Source organism: Lathyrus oleraceus, chromosome 5 (genome assembly GCF_024323335.1).
Source record: "Lathyrus oleraceus cultivar Zhongwan6 chromosome 5, CAAS_Psat_ZW6_1.0, whole genome shotgun sequence".
Taxonomy (NCBI): domain Eukaryota; kingdom Viridiplantae; phylum Streptophyta; class Magnoliopsida; order Fabales; family Fabaceae; genus Lathyrus; species Lathyrus oleraceus.
In genome coordinates this window covers 169627513-169641901 of record NC_066583.1, presented here as the reverse complement: position 1 = coordinate 169641901, position 14389 = coordinate 169627513, and the positions used below count along the sequence as shown (strand labels likewise).

At 37.0% G+C, this 14389-nt stretch overlaps 2 protein-coding genes across 2 annotated transcripts; both read left to right on the top strand.

The window, feature by feature from the left end:
• The first annotated feature begins 7363 nt into the window (after positions 1–7363).
• Positions 7364–8314, top strand: LOC127079490 (uncharacterized). Its single transcript, XM_051019868.1, has one exon. The coding sequence runs from the start codon at positions 7364–7366 to the stop codon at positions 8312–8314; it is 951 nt and encodes a 316-aa protein (XP_050875825.1).
• A 2221-nt stretch (positions 8315–10535) lies between these two features.
• LOC127079489 (uncharacterized) lies at positions 10536–13624 on the top strand. Its single transcript, XM_051019867.1, has 3 exons — positions 10536–11835; positions 11926–12505; positions 13204–13624. The coding sequence occupies exons 1-3, from the start codon at positions 10536–10538 to the stop codon at positions 13622–13624; spliced, it is 2301 nt and encodes a 766-aa protein (XP_050875824.1).
• The last annotated feature ends 765 nt before the right edge of the window (positions 13625–14389 follow it).

The following is a 14389-nucleotide window of genomic DNA, read 5'->3' as shown; positions in this document are numbered from 1 at the left end:
TTTATGTAACTTATTACATGAATTGGCATTGCACCCCAGTGGTAAAACACTGGTTTGTTAAGTTACTGGGCGTGGGATTGAATATGGGTAGTGTAATGTTTATTTTTTCTCACTTGTTAAATGTTCATTTTTCTTCATAACTTCATGATCCCTTAACATTTTTGACCCATTCTCTTTGCCATGTGTTCATGAAAATGTCTATTTTATGATGACACCAAAAAATCTCAAAAATATTATTTATTTCACCATTTTTGATTGGATGGAAAACATGGGTTTTTAAGTGTTTTTTTTAAGGCTCCTAATTGATTCTTTTGGCTTATGTCTTGTTTGTTCTTGATATTGGAAGTTTGTATGATTAAAGCACACTCTTTTAAATGTTGATTGTTATCCTTAACATGTTTGAACTTGATTATCTTCATACAATGTAATAATTGATTCACCTTGAAAACATGTTTGAATGAATGGTTAGGAGGTGATTAGGTTTCCACTTAAGTTTAGTCTTATCATGAACTTTGATTCAAGTTTAATGTTTATTTTGTGAAGACTTATAATGTGATGCATGTTTGAACTAAATTGATTCATGTTGTGTTTACCATGTACCAATGAATGCTTTTACCATGATGTAAGACCCCAATTATGGCCCTAAGATCCCTCGTGGCATCATAACATTGCATTTGCAAAGCCTCAAGGATCATGAGTGTCTTGGTTCCCTTTGCCTTTGGGTGGGACCTCTTGTGAATGGTTTGAGATCACCAAGCATACTTGAATTGTATATCATTGTTTTTCTCATTTTATTTACTAACCAAAAGCACAAAAAATATGTCACTAACATTTCTTGTTTGTAGCTTGAGCAATCACAAGGTCCAAAGCTCCTAGGAGATCATGGGTGCAAAGATATGGCCAAGAGAAGATGAAGGCAAGCATGGAAATGGTTCCCAAAGCTCTCATCCATCAAATATGCCTCCCTAGCATCTCAATTCATCATTTTGATCAAAACAAGTCAAAGGGTTTGAGGTTTGTTCCTCAAGGAAACCCTAATTCATCTGATCACCCACAATACCTTGCTAATGAAGCAACCTCAGCCCATGGTCAAATACAATCAAGGTAAGTTCTATAATTCATCATTCATGCATATTTGAGCTTATTTGAGTGTCCCCAATCATCAGTTTATCAAGATATGAGTTGTGGACTTGAGAAATTGATCAGTCAATTCATCTGACTATTTTGAAATGCACTGAGACCTAACTTTTTATGTGTTGGTAAAATAGAGATTATCCCAAAATAAAAAATGTTCTTAAGGACAATATGAACAACGTTAATGTTCATCAAAAATTGATTTGAATCTTGGAAAGTCATCTCCCATTCCAAGACATTATAGGTCATTTTGACTGAAACCCTAATTTTGGGTCAACTTCCCAAGAACATAACTCATTCATTTTTTTATGATTTTGAGGTGGGATAAAATGAATTGGAAATCTTATTGTGTCTACTTCAACTATTATGTTGAACAAAATTTCAAAATCTCAAAATAAATACATGTGATAATGCAAAACATTATAGGTCACTTTGGACCAAATGCATTGAAAGGCAAAAAAGTCCAACGTCAAGTGCCCATAACTTCTTCATCAAAAATCCAAATGATGCAAAATTTAAATCCATCTTGATTGTCTTGAAAATATCTACAACTTTGAAGTTGGAGGTTTTTCCATTTGAGGCTTTCATCATCAAAACAGAAGGGCTTGAAGTTGGTTCAATTTGGCAAAATTCTCAAAAGCATGTTTTGCACTATGAACTTCATGGCCTGTTTTCATAAATTTCCACACTTCAAATGAGTTTGTGTCCAACATAACATTTGTTCCTTATGTCAAGACCATTCCAACCATTACCCATATGCTTATGTTTGGATTTTCTAATTGACATTTTCGAAGAGATGAAGTTTTAGGCACAATTATGCAATTCATGATGAAGCTTCATGCACAAGCCATTGCCTTGCAAATCACACGTCCAAACCTTCTCCAAACAAGCTCAGCATCCATTTGCACCAAGTTTTGGGCGTCACATGCGCCTGTACAGGCCCATGCATGGAGGATCCAATTCTCATGCACACGAATTCTTTATGACTTTGCATCAGCTCCATCTATAAATAGAAGGCATTGCTCACTTCAAAACTCAACCTAAAGGCGCCTGAAATGCTGCAAGAGTGAATTCCCAACCATACCAAAGGAACTAAGTTCACATTTCTTCAAAATTTCAGATCTGAAATTCAATTGAATTTGGTTGAATCTTCAGATCTAAAGTTCCTAAACCTTCATCATCTGATCCATTGAGGTTCTGTTTTGCAAAAGGAGCTAAGAAAAGGGACTCAAAACTTCACAATTCAAAGGTGTTCATCAACTGGTTTTTTCTTCGAAACTCCTTATTCTTTGATCTGTTGGCCTTGATATTGTGTTTTCTGAAGTCCTCTCTATAGAGGCATCATTATTATATGCTCAATTTTTGAAATCCATGAAGTTCAGCATGAACACCATATTTTTCTCCTTCTGATTTCTCTTACTATGGGGATCTAGAAGAGAAACTAATGGTACAGGGGTGATGTACATCACCCCAGCTTTAATTTGGCATATGGATCGTGAGTTTTGGTTAACTTTTGCAAACCTGCAACTCTGGTCGGAGCTGGTGTGCTCGCCGGAGAAGACGGTGGTGTACACCACCGTCTACCATGCCAGATTGAATATGGACCATTGGATGCGCTTCCCACGATCTAATCCTGGCCCTTGTTATGTTTGACTCCATTTAATGCATGGTACCACGCGCTTGACTCATGTACATGGTAAGCGCGCACTTGTGGAGCGTTTGATCAGCCACGTCAATTAATGAGGCTTGATCAGACGCCTCTCCTTTTTTCTGATTTTCTTAATTTCCATTTTATTTCTTTTATTTCATTTAACTTCAAAAATTCATAACTCTCTCATTTTTAATCCAAAAAATATGGGACCAATTGCATTATTTCTCTTTTTAATTCTAGTTTCTAAAAATGATTTTTATAATTTTTTTATTTCATCATTTGATATTTTTTGTGAATTTTCTCTTTTCTGGCTATTTTTAATTCATTTTAAATAGTTTTTGATATTCAAAAAATACAAAAATATTTTCTCAACCTATTTGAATGATGATGGATCTATGAAAAATATTCTCATCAATTTATTAATTGATTTGAGATTTATTTGAGATTTTAGTTCAATTAGGTTATTTTTTATTCATTTTTAATTGATTAAAAATAGTTTCTGACTTTCAAAAATGCTGAAATTTTTTGTCAAACCTTGTTTGACCTTGTCGAACTTGGGATGAATCACTTGGACTTTCCAAAGTTGATTTGAAGTGATTTTGAAGTTTGACCTTTATTATTTTAATTCAAGTTTATTTTGCATATTGAAAATGCCAAAAATATTTTGTTCATTTCTTGACTTCCAATCTTCATCTCACTTCTGTTTTTTATTGTTTGACCATGATCCTCAATTACATTGGTCAACACTTGTTGATTGGTACATTCCATTTCATTTAATGCACTTTATTCTTTCCATTTTCATTATCCATTATTCTTCTTCTCCTTCTTCTTCTTTTCTTTTTGATCAATGAGTTAAAGGTTGATAAGTTAGCATTGATTAGGGAGGCTTAATCTTCCTTGATTCAAATCTAATTCATCTTGATCAATTGATCAAATGAATGGCTTTGCATTAAGGATAGGTTGCTTCCTAAATCATGCAAAGGACTTAAACCAATACAAGATCAATTCTCTTCTTCTTTTTGGCATGGCAAGTTGTTGAAACTTGGTTCACTAATCAAGACTTCTAACTTGTGTTGTTGCCTACATTATTATTGACCGGCCTCAGATAGTTGTGACTTCTACATAAGTTCAATTACGATTGCTTAACATAGCGCTAGATTTGCCTTATGGCACACTAACTACTAACACTAATCATTAACCATTAACATTTACTTTTTCCATTTTACATTTATGCAATTTACTATTCTTGTACATATTATTCATTTGCTTTTTCCTTTGCTCATTTGAGCTCATGTTTATGTTAATGCAATTTGCCTTTTGCTCACTTGAGCACATAATTGTGTATATACTTTTGTGTTTGTGTTTTGTTTGATTGTTGTTGACCACAATGCAAAGAAATGGACAAATGGACTTAGACTTTAGGACTTTCCCTATGCAAAATTTGGAGTCAAAGAGAAACTAAGCATTGGGCCTTTAGAATGCTTAATGTTGAAAGATGACCTTGAAAGGACCAACTTCTAAACTCTTCTTGTCCATTCCTTGTTTATTTTGCTAGAATATTTTGATGTGTGTGTTCTTGTGCTAGGGATTCCAACTTGATCCAAATTGAGGAACCATTACCATGAGCTTCTAAGAGAGAGGGACCCAAGATACATTGAGGAGCTTTCCAAGAGTTCATTTGATTGCTTGAGTTTATGCTTATGTGATTGCTTATTCCAAAGGATGGGAGCTACTTGGATCATCAATATGATCTCAAGAGAGGAACTCCATTTGTGGTTTTACTTCTTATTCCTTACCTCTTGTATGTTTAGGACTTTAGCCATTCTTCTTCTTCTCTCCACTCTAACCCAAGCCAAAACCTTTGTGCAAACATTTAACACTTGTTTTCAACATTAGAAACCTAAGCCTTATGCTTTTGATTTTCAAACTTTTCTTTTCATAACACTTATTTTGAATTGAATCTAAGTCAACTTTGACCATATTTTGTAAATACTTTTCATTGGTAAATATAACCCATTCAAATGTCCTTTTTGTGGTTTCAATGGCCACTTTCTTAATCAAAATTTTCACAACCTTTAGCTATTAGGTGTGAGTTATCCTTGAGGTAGATGTGATGCTCACCTATATCCTTAGTGATGGACAATGAGTCTTCCATGCTTATTATAGGGTTAACCCCTAACTAGCATGTTGAAGTTATCCTCACATGGTGGATTTGTGGTTTTAGGTTGAGTTTTCTCCCTTGGATAACAAAAGACCTTAAGGCTTTTGGACTAATCAATTCACCAACTCATTTTTTGAGATTTTTACCCCGAACTACGAGGTTTTGATCCTAACCTTTTTTTAAGGTGGTACGTAGGCAATGGGTTTATCCATCCAAACACAAATGTAAATAAACTTGTACATTCTCTCCTCATCTCTTCAATCATTGTTTGCACAAATAAATTTTCACAAAATACCAACCTTACAACCAATGTGAAAAGGGTTCCCCATGAGTACCTAGGATGTTTTGGGTGCTTAAAACCTTCCCATTGCATAACCAACCCCCTTACCCAGATCTCTGACATTTTTACTAGTTTTTGATTCGATAAAACTTTTAGGTTTTTGTTCGCTTTCTAACCATTCCTTTGGATAAATAGAAGTGCGGTGGCGACTCGACTTGTATGATTTACCTTGGATTTAGTCAATATCTCTAATGGTAACGAATACTCCGCTACACATGCCAAATATGATTTTGTCTTCACCATCAATATGTTGTGTCTTGTGATGTTATGTGAAACTTCGTCATGTTTTGTGATTGCCATTGTATTTAGCCATATTTTGTGCCTTAATGTTAATGAATGTTCAACCTTATTATTTTTTATATCCAAGGGAAAGGAATCATGACATTATTGTCATTTTGTATATGTGTGTTCATCTGCATTCTATACAACTTTGCTTCCCCTTAATCCAAAAACTTCTAGATATAATCTTAGGTTCCCATAAATTTAAACCTTAGGATTCTATATCTATCTCCTTCTTATAACCACTTTCATAATAAACTTTGACTTAGGTCATTGTTTCCCCTTTTATTTCTTAATCAAATGCTTCAAAACACTTAAGCATATTCAAGGATCTTTTCATACGGCCTAAAAAACACAAACTTAATTCAAACCCTTTTGCCACTTTGACTTTTCCATGTTTAAAACATTTTCATAAAAGGATTAGACATGAGTCATCCCTAGTTGATATTTAAATCTCCTACGCCATAACATTGTTGAGATTTTGATATTGATTCTTTTCCATTTGGAAGAGGTATGTGGCATACTTGTTAATTTTATATCCAAGTGAGAGCCCTTCTTTCAATTTGATACAAAGATATATCTTCTACATGTTTGTGGTGGTTTAAAAGTGAGTTTTCTCCTTAAGATGACAATTTGTATCTTTCTCATAAAATCAACCCCAACAAATCCCTTCTTACTTTTGAACCCGAACTACGAGGTTTTGATCACTCACGGGTACGTAGGCATAAAACTCAATGTCTTTCCAAATCATCAAACAACAAAAAGATGTTCTTTTTTTCATCTCCCTAATCAAATAGCAAACAATTTTAAACCAAACACATATATTTAAAAGGTTCCTGTAGAGTACTACAGATGATTAGGGTGTTAATACCTTCCCTTTTCATAACACACCCTTGTACCTTTAGAATCTCCCCCCTTTTTGCTTAGCTTTAGTTTAATCTTCTAGCTTTGCATATACATATTGGGTTTATTTTTTAATCTATTCCCCTTCCCTTGGATAAATTAATGTTCAGTGGTGATATTTTTATCCATGAGTCAAGTTTAATCAATAGCTTGGTCTCCGATTCTTCACTGCGACAGAAATGGCGACTTCACTAGGGAAGAAATATTAAGTGGGTGATACCTAACTTGTTTATATGTGTTTATTATTATTTTTTGCTATGTTTTCTTGGGTTTCATTATGGAGATCTATAAGTGGTGAGGAAATCCTAACCCGGATTAAAGAATACAAATAAGATAGGATGGTGGTGTAATCAAAGTTACATGTCTGGAGTAATCCTAAGCATGATTAACATATGATATAACCCCACTCATTGGAGACCCCTTTGATGGTAATATTTGTTGTTACGAGTAAATCGTAGTGGCATTATCATCTTCGATCTGGGAGTCTAAGAAACTGAGGACCTTTAGAACCTTTTCAACCCCTCTAAGCCTTTTTAGGATGTAGTGCGAAGATTATCTAGGTGTAAGATCTGAGGTAATTATTACGCGATACTACACTCAGACGAGTTTCTCTTGAGAATATTATTGGTCTGCGAGCAAGTCGTTAAACCGATAATATCTGAAAGATGGATCTATGACTATGGGGACCACTTTAGAACCTTATTCTACAGGTACAAAATAAACCTATTAGTTAATACATTGTGGTATGGTTAGACCCTTGTCTCCATGCTTAATGTCAAAATCCTAAACCCATATTTGTGAAACATTCATTCATGCATTCATGCATCCATAAAAACCTTTTTGCATAAAAACCAAGAAACTCAATAGTTTTCTTTTACAAATATCGATAGATAAAATGGAACTTGGAAGGAGGAATACCAAGAAATACACTTTCAAATGTCCTAACTTAACAGAGTTGAAGAAGCTTGGTTCTATGATAGTTAGTCCAGGAGATTTCAGAGCTCAGTATGGAAGACTTATGGGTATCTTGAAGACCAAGGTTGAAGATGGAGTTCTCAACACCCTGGTACAGTTTTATGATCCACTCTACCATTGCTTCATATTTCCAGACTACCAGCTTATACCTACTCTAGAAGAATACTCTTATTGGTTTGGTTTACCAGTCTCTGACAAATTACCATTCAGTGGTTCAGAGAATACCCTTATACCGGCAGCTATTGCAGAAGCATTTCACCTAGAAACGTCTGTTGTGAAGGACAACTTCACTAAAAAAGAAGGAATTTTAGGTCTAACCTCTAGATTCCTGTTGGAGAAAGCCTTTATCTTTGTAGAAGCAGATAGTAGAGATGCCTTTGAAGCCATTTTTGCTCTACTCATTTATGTAATTGTGCTCTTCCCAAACATTGATGACTTTGTGGATGTTAATATTGTGCGAATCTTCTTAATTAGTAAACCAGTGCCCATATTACTTGGAGATACCTACCATTCTATCCATCATAGGACTAAGAAAGGTGGTGGAACCATTCTTTGTTGTGCACCTCTCCTATATAAGCGGTTTATTTCTCACTTACCCAAATCTAGGCTCTTCAGGGAGAATCCACAAAAGCTCAAATGGTCTCAGAGGTTCATGTCCATTGATCAAGGGAGTATACATTGGTATGACCCCTCCTATGATGTTGAAGTAATTATTGACAGTTGTGGTGAATTTCCTAACGTACCTCTCCTTGGTGTACATGGGGGAATTAACTATAACCCCATCCTTTCCAGACGCCAATTAGGATATCCTATGGCAGATAAACCTGATAACCTTCTGTTGTCGGGTTTCTTTTACCTCAATGGAGAATAAAGGTCTGATTTGAAGGATAGAGTCATACATGCTTGGTGCAACATTCACAGAAAAGGAAAAGACTGATTAGGAAGAAAGAATTATGTTGCTTTTGAGCCCTACACCCAATGGGTTTGTGCTAGAGCCAGTGAACTTAAGATGCCCTATGCTCTTGAGAAGCCCTCATTCCCTTATGCTATAACATCATCATCCACCATTCCTATTGAGAATAGGTAAGAGTTTCAAGAAATTTTGGATAGGTTGAAATTGGAAAGAGACACTTGGGAAGGCAAGTACCATGTCTTGAATGATAAGAAGATGAAAATGGAGCAGCAACTAAAGGAGAAGGATGATATGATTGAGATTCTGGAACAACAAGATGTGAAGAAACAGGAGAAACAAGAAGGTTTACTTCTCTCTAAAGTCCAGCCATTTCATGAGTACTCCAGCATACCTCTCACCTTAGGTGCTTGGAAGGGAATCGTCGATAAGCTTATGATCGAGAACGCTCAGCTAAAGAGGAAGAAGAGGAAGCATCAGCCAATAGCAGGACCTTCTACAGATGAGATTCCTTAGGACTCATAGACTTAGCTTTTTTCCTCTTGTATAATTTTGGATCGTTGAAATTGTATCTCATCCTTTGTAATCCCTCAATTGTTTAATAAAAAGAGGTTTTTGTTCAGCTTATACCAAATTTTGTCTCTATAGTATTTGCAATAAATGATTGAGTTTCTTTAAAAAATTAAAACTCATTTTTTGCATCTGTATACAATGCATCATTCAAGCCCAAGTTCATGTATTTCAAGAAACTTACATGTGTCTTCTCCCTCCAATAGTCAAACTGAATCACCAGTACAATACTCAAGCCAGTCGCCGGAGAAGGATGAGTCAGTTTGAACAAGAAAACCAAGAGCTCGGGGAGGAAGTAATCACCTTGAAAGACAGTTTGGAAAGGCTTACTGCTATGATGGACACTTTGGTGGTTGCTCAGAATCAGTCATCGAAGAATTCTCAAGATCCATTGCAACGAACAACAATCTCTGAGAACGTCTCGACGCCCATTCCAGTGGCGGCCGTCAATGATCAACAATATCACATGCCACCTGGTTTCCCTTGGGGCATGCCTCACGGTTATATGCCAACTAGATACCGCCCTTAAAATGTTGAAGCTCTAGTAGTGATTGTTGTGATGTTTGTACCTCCTCCTATGGTGCATACAACTCCTTATAATGAAGAAAACATTGTTCACGCTGCTCTAAGCGAAGTTGTGGGAGTAGATGAAAGGTTAGAGGGATTTCAAGATCAGTTCTTAGAAATGCAAATGGAAATCAATGTTCTTCGAGGTAAGGATCTTTTGGCAAGACCGCTTCCAAACTCTGCTTGGTTCCTAATGTTCAAATTCCGCCTAAATTCAAAGTACCAGACTTCGAGAAATACAAAGGAAATTCATGTCCTCAAAGTCATTCGGTGATGTATGCTACGAAGATGTCCACTCAGACTGACAACCATCAGCTTCTGATCCACTACTTTCAAGACAGTTTAACTGGTGCCGCTCTTAAGTGGTACATGGGCTTGGACGACGCGAAGATTCGTACTTTCAACGACCTTGGTGAAGATTTTTTTCGTCAATAAAAATATAATGTAGATATGGCTCCAGACAAAGATCAACTCCTGGCCATGTCTCAGAAAGACAGAGAGAGTTTCAAGGAATATGCTCAAAGGTGGTGTGAAATTGCTGCACAAATTTTCCCTCCACTTGAAGAGAAAGAGATGACTAAAATCTTTTTGAAAACTCTAAGTTCATTCTACTATGACCGCATGATCGCAAATGCACCCGGTGATTTCACCAAGATGGTAAACATGGGCATGCGATTTGAGGAAGCAGTCCGAGAGGGACGTTTGACTAAGGAAGTTGGCGCTTCTAGTCATGTTAAGAAATTCGCCAATAATTTCTCCAAGAAGAAAGAATCAGATGTTAATGTCGTTTCATATGGCAGACAAAGAAGAAAGTATCAACATGTTGCAGCCGTTTCACCAATCATTAGTACACCAATGGTAGCGTCAATTTATCAGCCACGGTTCTCACATCAACATCAACAACATTATCCTCAATAGCATCAGCAATAACAACATGTTCAACAACAACACCAAATCAACGACATCAATATCCTCCACAACAGGCTCGCTCTCAATTCAACAATCAAAATCATATTAAAAAAGGCCACAGTTTGATCCTATTCCAATGTCCTATGCAGAATTGTTTCCTGCGCTGCTAGCTAAAAATCATGTACAAACAAGGTCTCCACCACCTGTGCCAAAGGACCTTCCCTATTGGTACAAGGCAGATCAATTTTGTGCTTACCATCAAAGGGCACCAGGACATAGCATTGAAAAGTGTTTTGGTCTAAAGTCAGATGTTCAGAGGCTCATCAAGAGTGGTATCCTTTCATTTAAGGATGTAAACCCCAATGTTCAAGTTAATCCTCTACCGCAACATGATTCATCCTCAGTTAACATGGTATATGGTTGCCCGGGAAGTTTCTGGATCTACGATGTACGGTTGGTGGGCGAGAACTTAGTAAAGAAACACACTAGATATAGCAAGAATGGTTTTGTGCCTCCACATAACTACGCCTCTTGTAGGGTTTGTTCTGGGAACTCTCAAGGATGCCTAACTGTTGTAACAGATCTCCAGGATCAAATGGACCAAGGTTACATTGTAGACTACCGAGCCAGAGATTATAATCAGGTCAATATGGTCAATAGTGACAACAAAGTGAATGTCATAGTTCCTCAGTTCAACAATTTCGAGCCTATACATATTACTTATGACAGTCGGAAGACTTTTGTGACTCCTCTGGTCATTAACTTATCGGGCCTAGTTCGCTACCAATTTTATAAAGTTGTGCCTTACAAGTACGATGCTACAATGACTGAGAATGGAAATGATGTTCCTCTACCCTCCATTGTTAACATCGTTGATGTAAGCAGGGTCACAAGGAGTGAGCGTATATTTGCAAAAAGGATTGAGGATGTCGCAGAAGGAAAGCAGGCTCATGTTGAGATCCTTTTTGAACCGGTTGACCAATCTGATAAAATGAATCCGAAAAGTGATGACGATGAGGTGTTGAAGCTCATCAAGAAAAGTGAATACAATATGGTGGAACAATTACTGCATACACCTTCCAAGATATCTGTGTTATCTTTGTTGATGAACTATGAGGCTCACCGTGAAGCTTTGCAGAAAGTCTTAAAACAAGCCTATGTAGACCATGATGTGACGGTCAGACGGTTTGATGGTATCGTCGCTAACATCACGGCATGCAACAACTTGAGTTTCAGTAATGAAAAGCTCCCCGAAGAAGGAAGAAATCATAATGTGGCACTAAATATCTCAATCAACTGTATGAATGACTCTTTGTCAAGTGTGTTAGCGGATATAGGCTCGTCTCTCAATGTCATGCTGAAGTCGAAACTTTCCAGACTTTCTTTTCAAGGTGCTCCTATGAGGAGTAGCGGGATTATTCTCAAATCTTTTGATGGTTCTAGAAAAACAGTCATTGGAGAAGTTAACCTTCCTATGACCATCAGACCTCATACTTTCCAGATAACATTCTAAGTGATTGACATAGAAGCTACGTATAGTTGTTTATTGGGTCGGCCTTGGATCCATGAAGCTGGGGCAGTCACTTCCATTCTGCATCATAAGCTTAAATTTGTGAAGAAAGGGAAGCTAGTGACAGTCTATGGGGAGAAAACACTGGTTGTGAGTCACTTATCATCTTTATCTTATCTTGAACCTAAAGAAGCTGTTGGAACTCAATTCCAAGCCCTTACTTTGATTGACAAAGATGTCAAGAGAGGAGTATCCATCTCTTCATTCAAGGATGCACAACGACTAATAAATGATGGTATAACCGATGGTTGGGGAACATTTTTGGATCTCCCAGAAAACAAACACCGAGAGGGTTTAGGCTTTTCTCCTACTTCCAAGAAGATTGCAGAAGGAAGTAGATTTGTTTGTTCAATCAAAGAAACTTTCCATAATGAAGGGTTCATCAATCCCACTTTGCTAGAAGTTAGTGTCGTCACTAAGGATGATGATTCAGCATGGGAACCCTACTGCGACGATCCTGAATATGATATTGAGGCAGATGATGCATATGTGCCTTTCTATTTTCCTCATCATAGAAAACTTGAATACATCCCGGGGTAAGAAGACGAAGCAGCTGAAGCTAATACCATTGTGGAAGATAATCCTAAAGATGTTTCGGCCGACTTCATAGCTCGCGGAGTGATTCGCCAAAACTGGACCTCTGTTGATGTTCCTGTTGTTGTTCACATTTCAAAGTAATATTTTTGTTGTCTGTTTTCTTTTTAAAAAAAACCTTTCGTTATGCCTAAGGCGAAAGTGACAATATTTGGGCTTGTGTTTCAAGAATTAAATCAATGAAAATGTTATTTTGTTTCCATATTGTTGTTTTTATTGTCTTGCTGTTTTTTCTGGAAAATGGTAATCTAAAAAAATATAAACACTTTTAGATAGTTGCACATAACTTCACACTTTTATATGTTTCTAAAACAAGCATAAAATCACATGTGCAGATTAATTCATGACACATCTATTAAAACCAATGACCCTGTGCCCTCTTGCAACTTTGAATTCCCTGTGTACGAAGCGGAAGAAGAAGAGGAAGACATTCCAGATGAAATCTCTAGACTGCTCGAAAATGAAGAAAAGACCATTTAGCCATTCAAAGAGCCTATGGAAGTAATTAACTTGGGGTCTGAAAAGGATAGAAAAGAATTCAAAGTTGGAGCATTGCTCATGCCAGAGGTCAAAGAGAGGATGATAGGGCTTCTCCAAGAATATATCGATGTGTTTGCTTGGTCATACCAATACATGCCAGGGTTGGACACCGATATTGTGGAGCATCATTTACCGTTGAGGCCAGAGTGCCCACCGATCCAGAAAAAGTTAAGAAGAACTCGTCTAGACCTGGCGATCAAATCAAAGAGGAAGTGAAAAAGCATATTGATGCAGGTTTCCTTGTCACATCAGAGTATCCGCAGTGGTTGGCCAACATTGTGCCAGTTCCCAAGAAGGATGGGAAGGTTCGCGTGTGCGTTGACTACAAAGATCTAAACAAAGCCAGTCCTAAGGATGACTTTCCTCTGCCACACATTGACATGTTGGTCGATAGCACTGCCAAGTTCAAGGTCTTCTCTTTCATGGATGGATTTTCCGGTTACAATCAAATCAAAATGGCGTCCGAAGATATGGAAAAAACAACTTTTACTACATCTTTGGCATATTTTGCTACAAAGTAATGCCTTTCGGCTTGAAGAATGTTGGTGCCACCTATCAACGAGCTATGACTACTTTTTTTCATGACATGATGCATAAAGAGATTAAAGTCTATGTAGATGATATGATAGAAAAATCAAAGACTGAGGAAGATCATGTTAAGTATCTTTTGAAACTGTTTCAGCGTTTGAGAAACTACAAACTCCGCTTGAACCCAAACAAATGCACCTTTGGGGTTCGATCAGGAAAGCTCTTAGGCTTCATTGTCAGTCAAAAGGGTATTGAAGTTGATCCCGACAAGGTTAAAGCCATTCAGGAAATGCCATCACCTCAAATAGAAGATCAGGTGAGGGGATTCCTTGGACGTTTGAACTACATTTCAAGGTTCATATCTCATATGACTGCTACTTGTGCTCCTATTTTTAAGCTCCTCCGAAAGGACCAGGGTTATGTTTGGACAAATGATTGTCAAAAAGCCTTCGATAGTATCAAAGAGTATTTGCTAGAACCTCTTATCTTGTCCCCGCCAGTTGAGGGAAGACCATTGATTGTGTATTTGACCGTACTAGAATAATCTATGAGTTGTGTCTTGGGTCAACAGGATGAAATAGGAAGAAAAGAGTATGCCATCTATTATTTGAGCAAGAAATTCACTTACTGCGAGTCCCGATATTCCATGCTAGAGAAAACTTGTTGTGCTCTAACTTGGGCTGTCAAGCGTCTCCGTCAATACATGATGAATCACACAACTTGGTTGATATCCAATATGGATCTGATTAAGTATATCT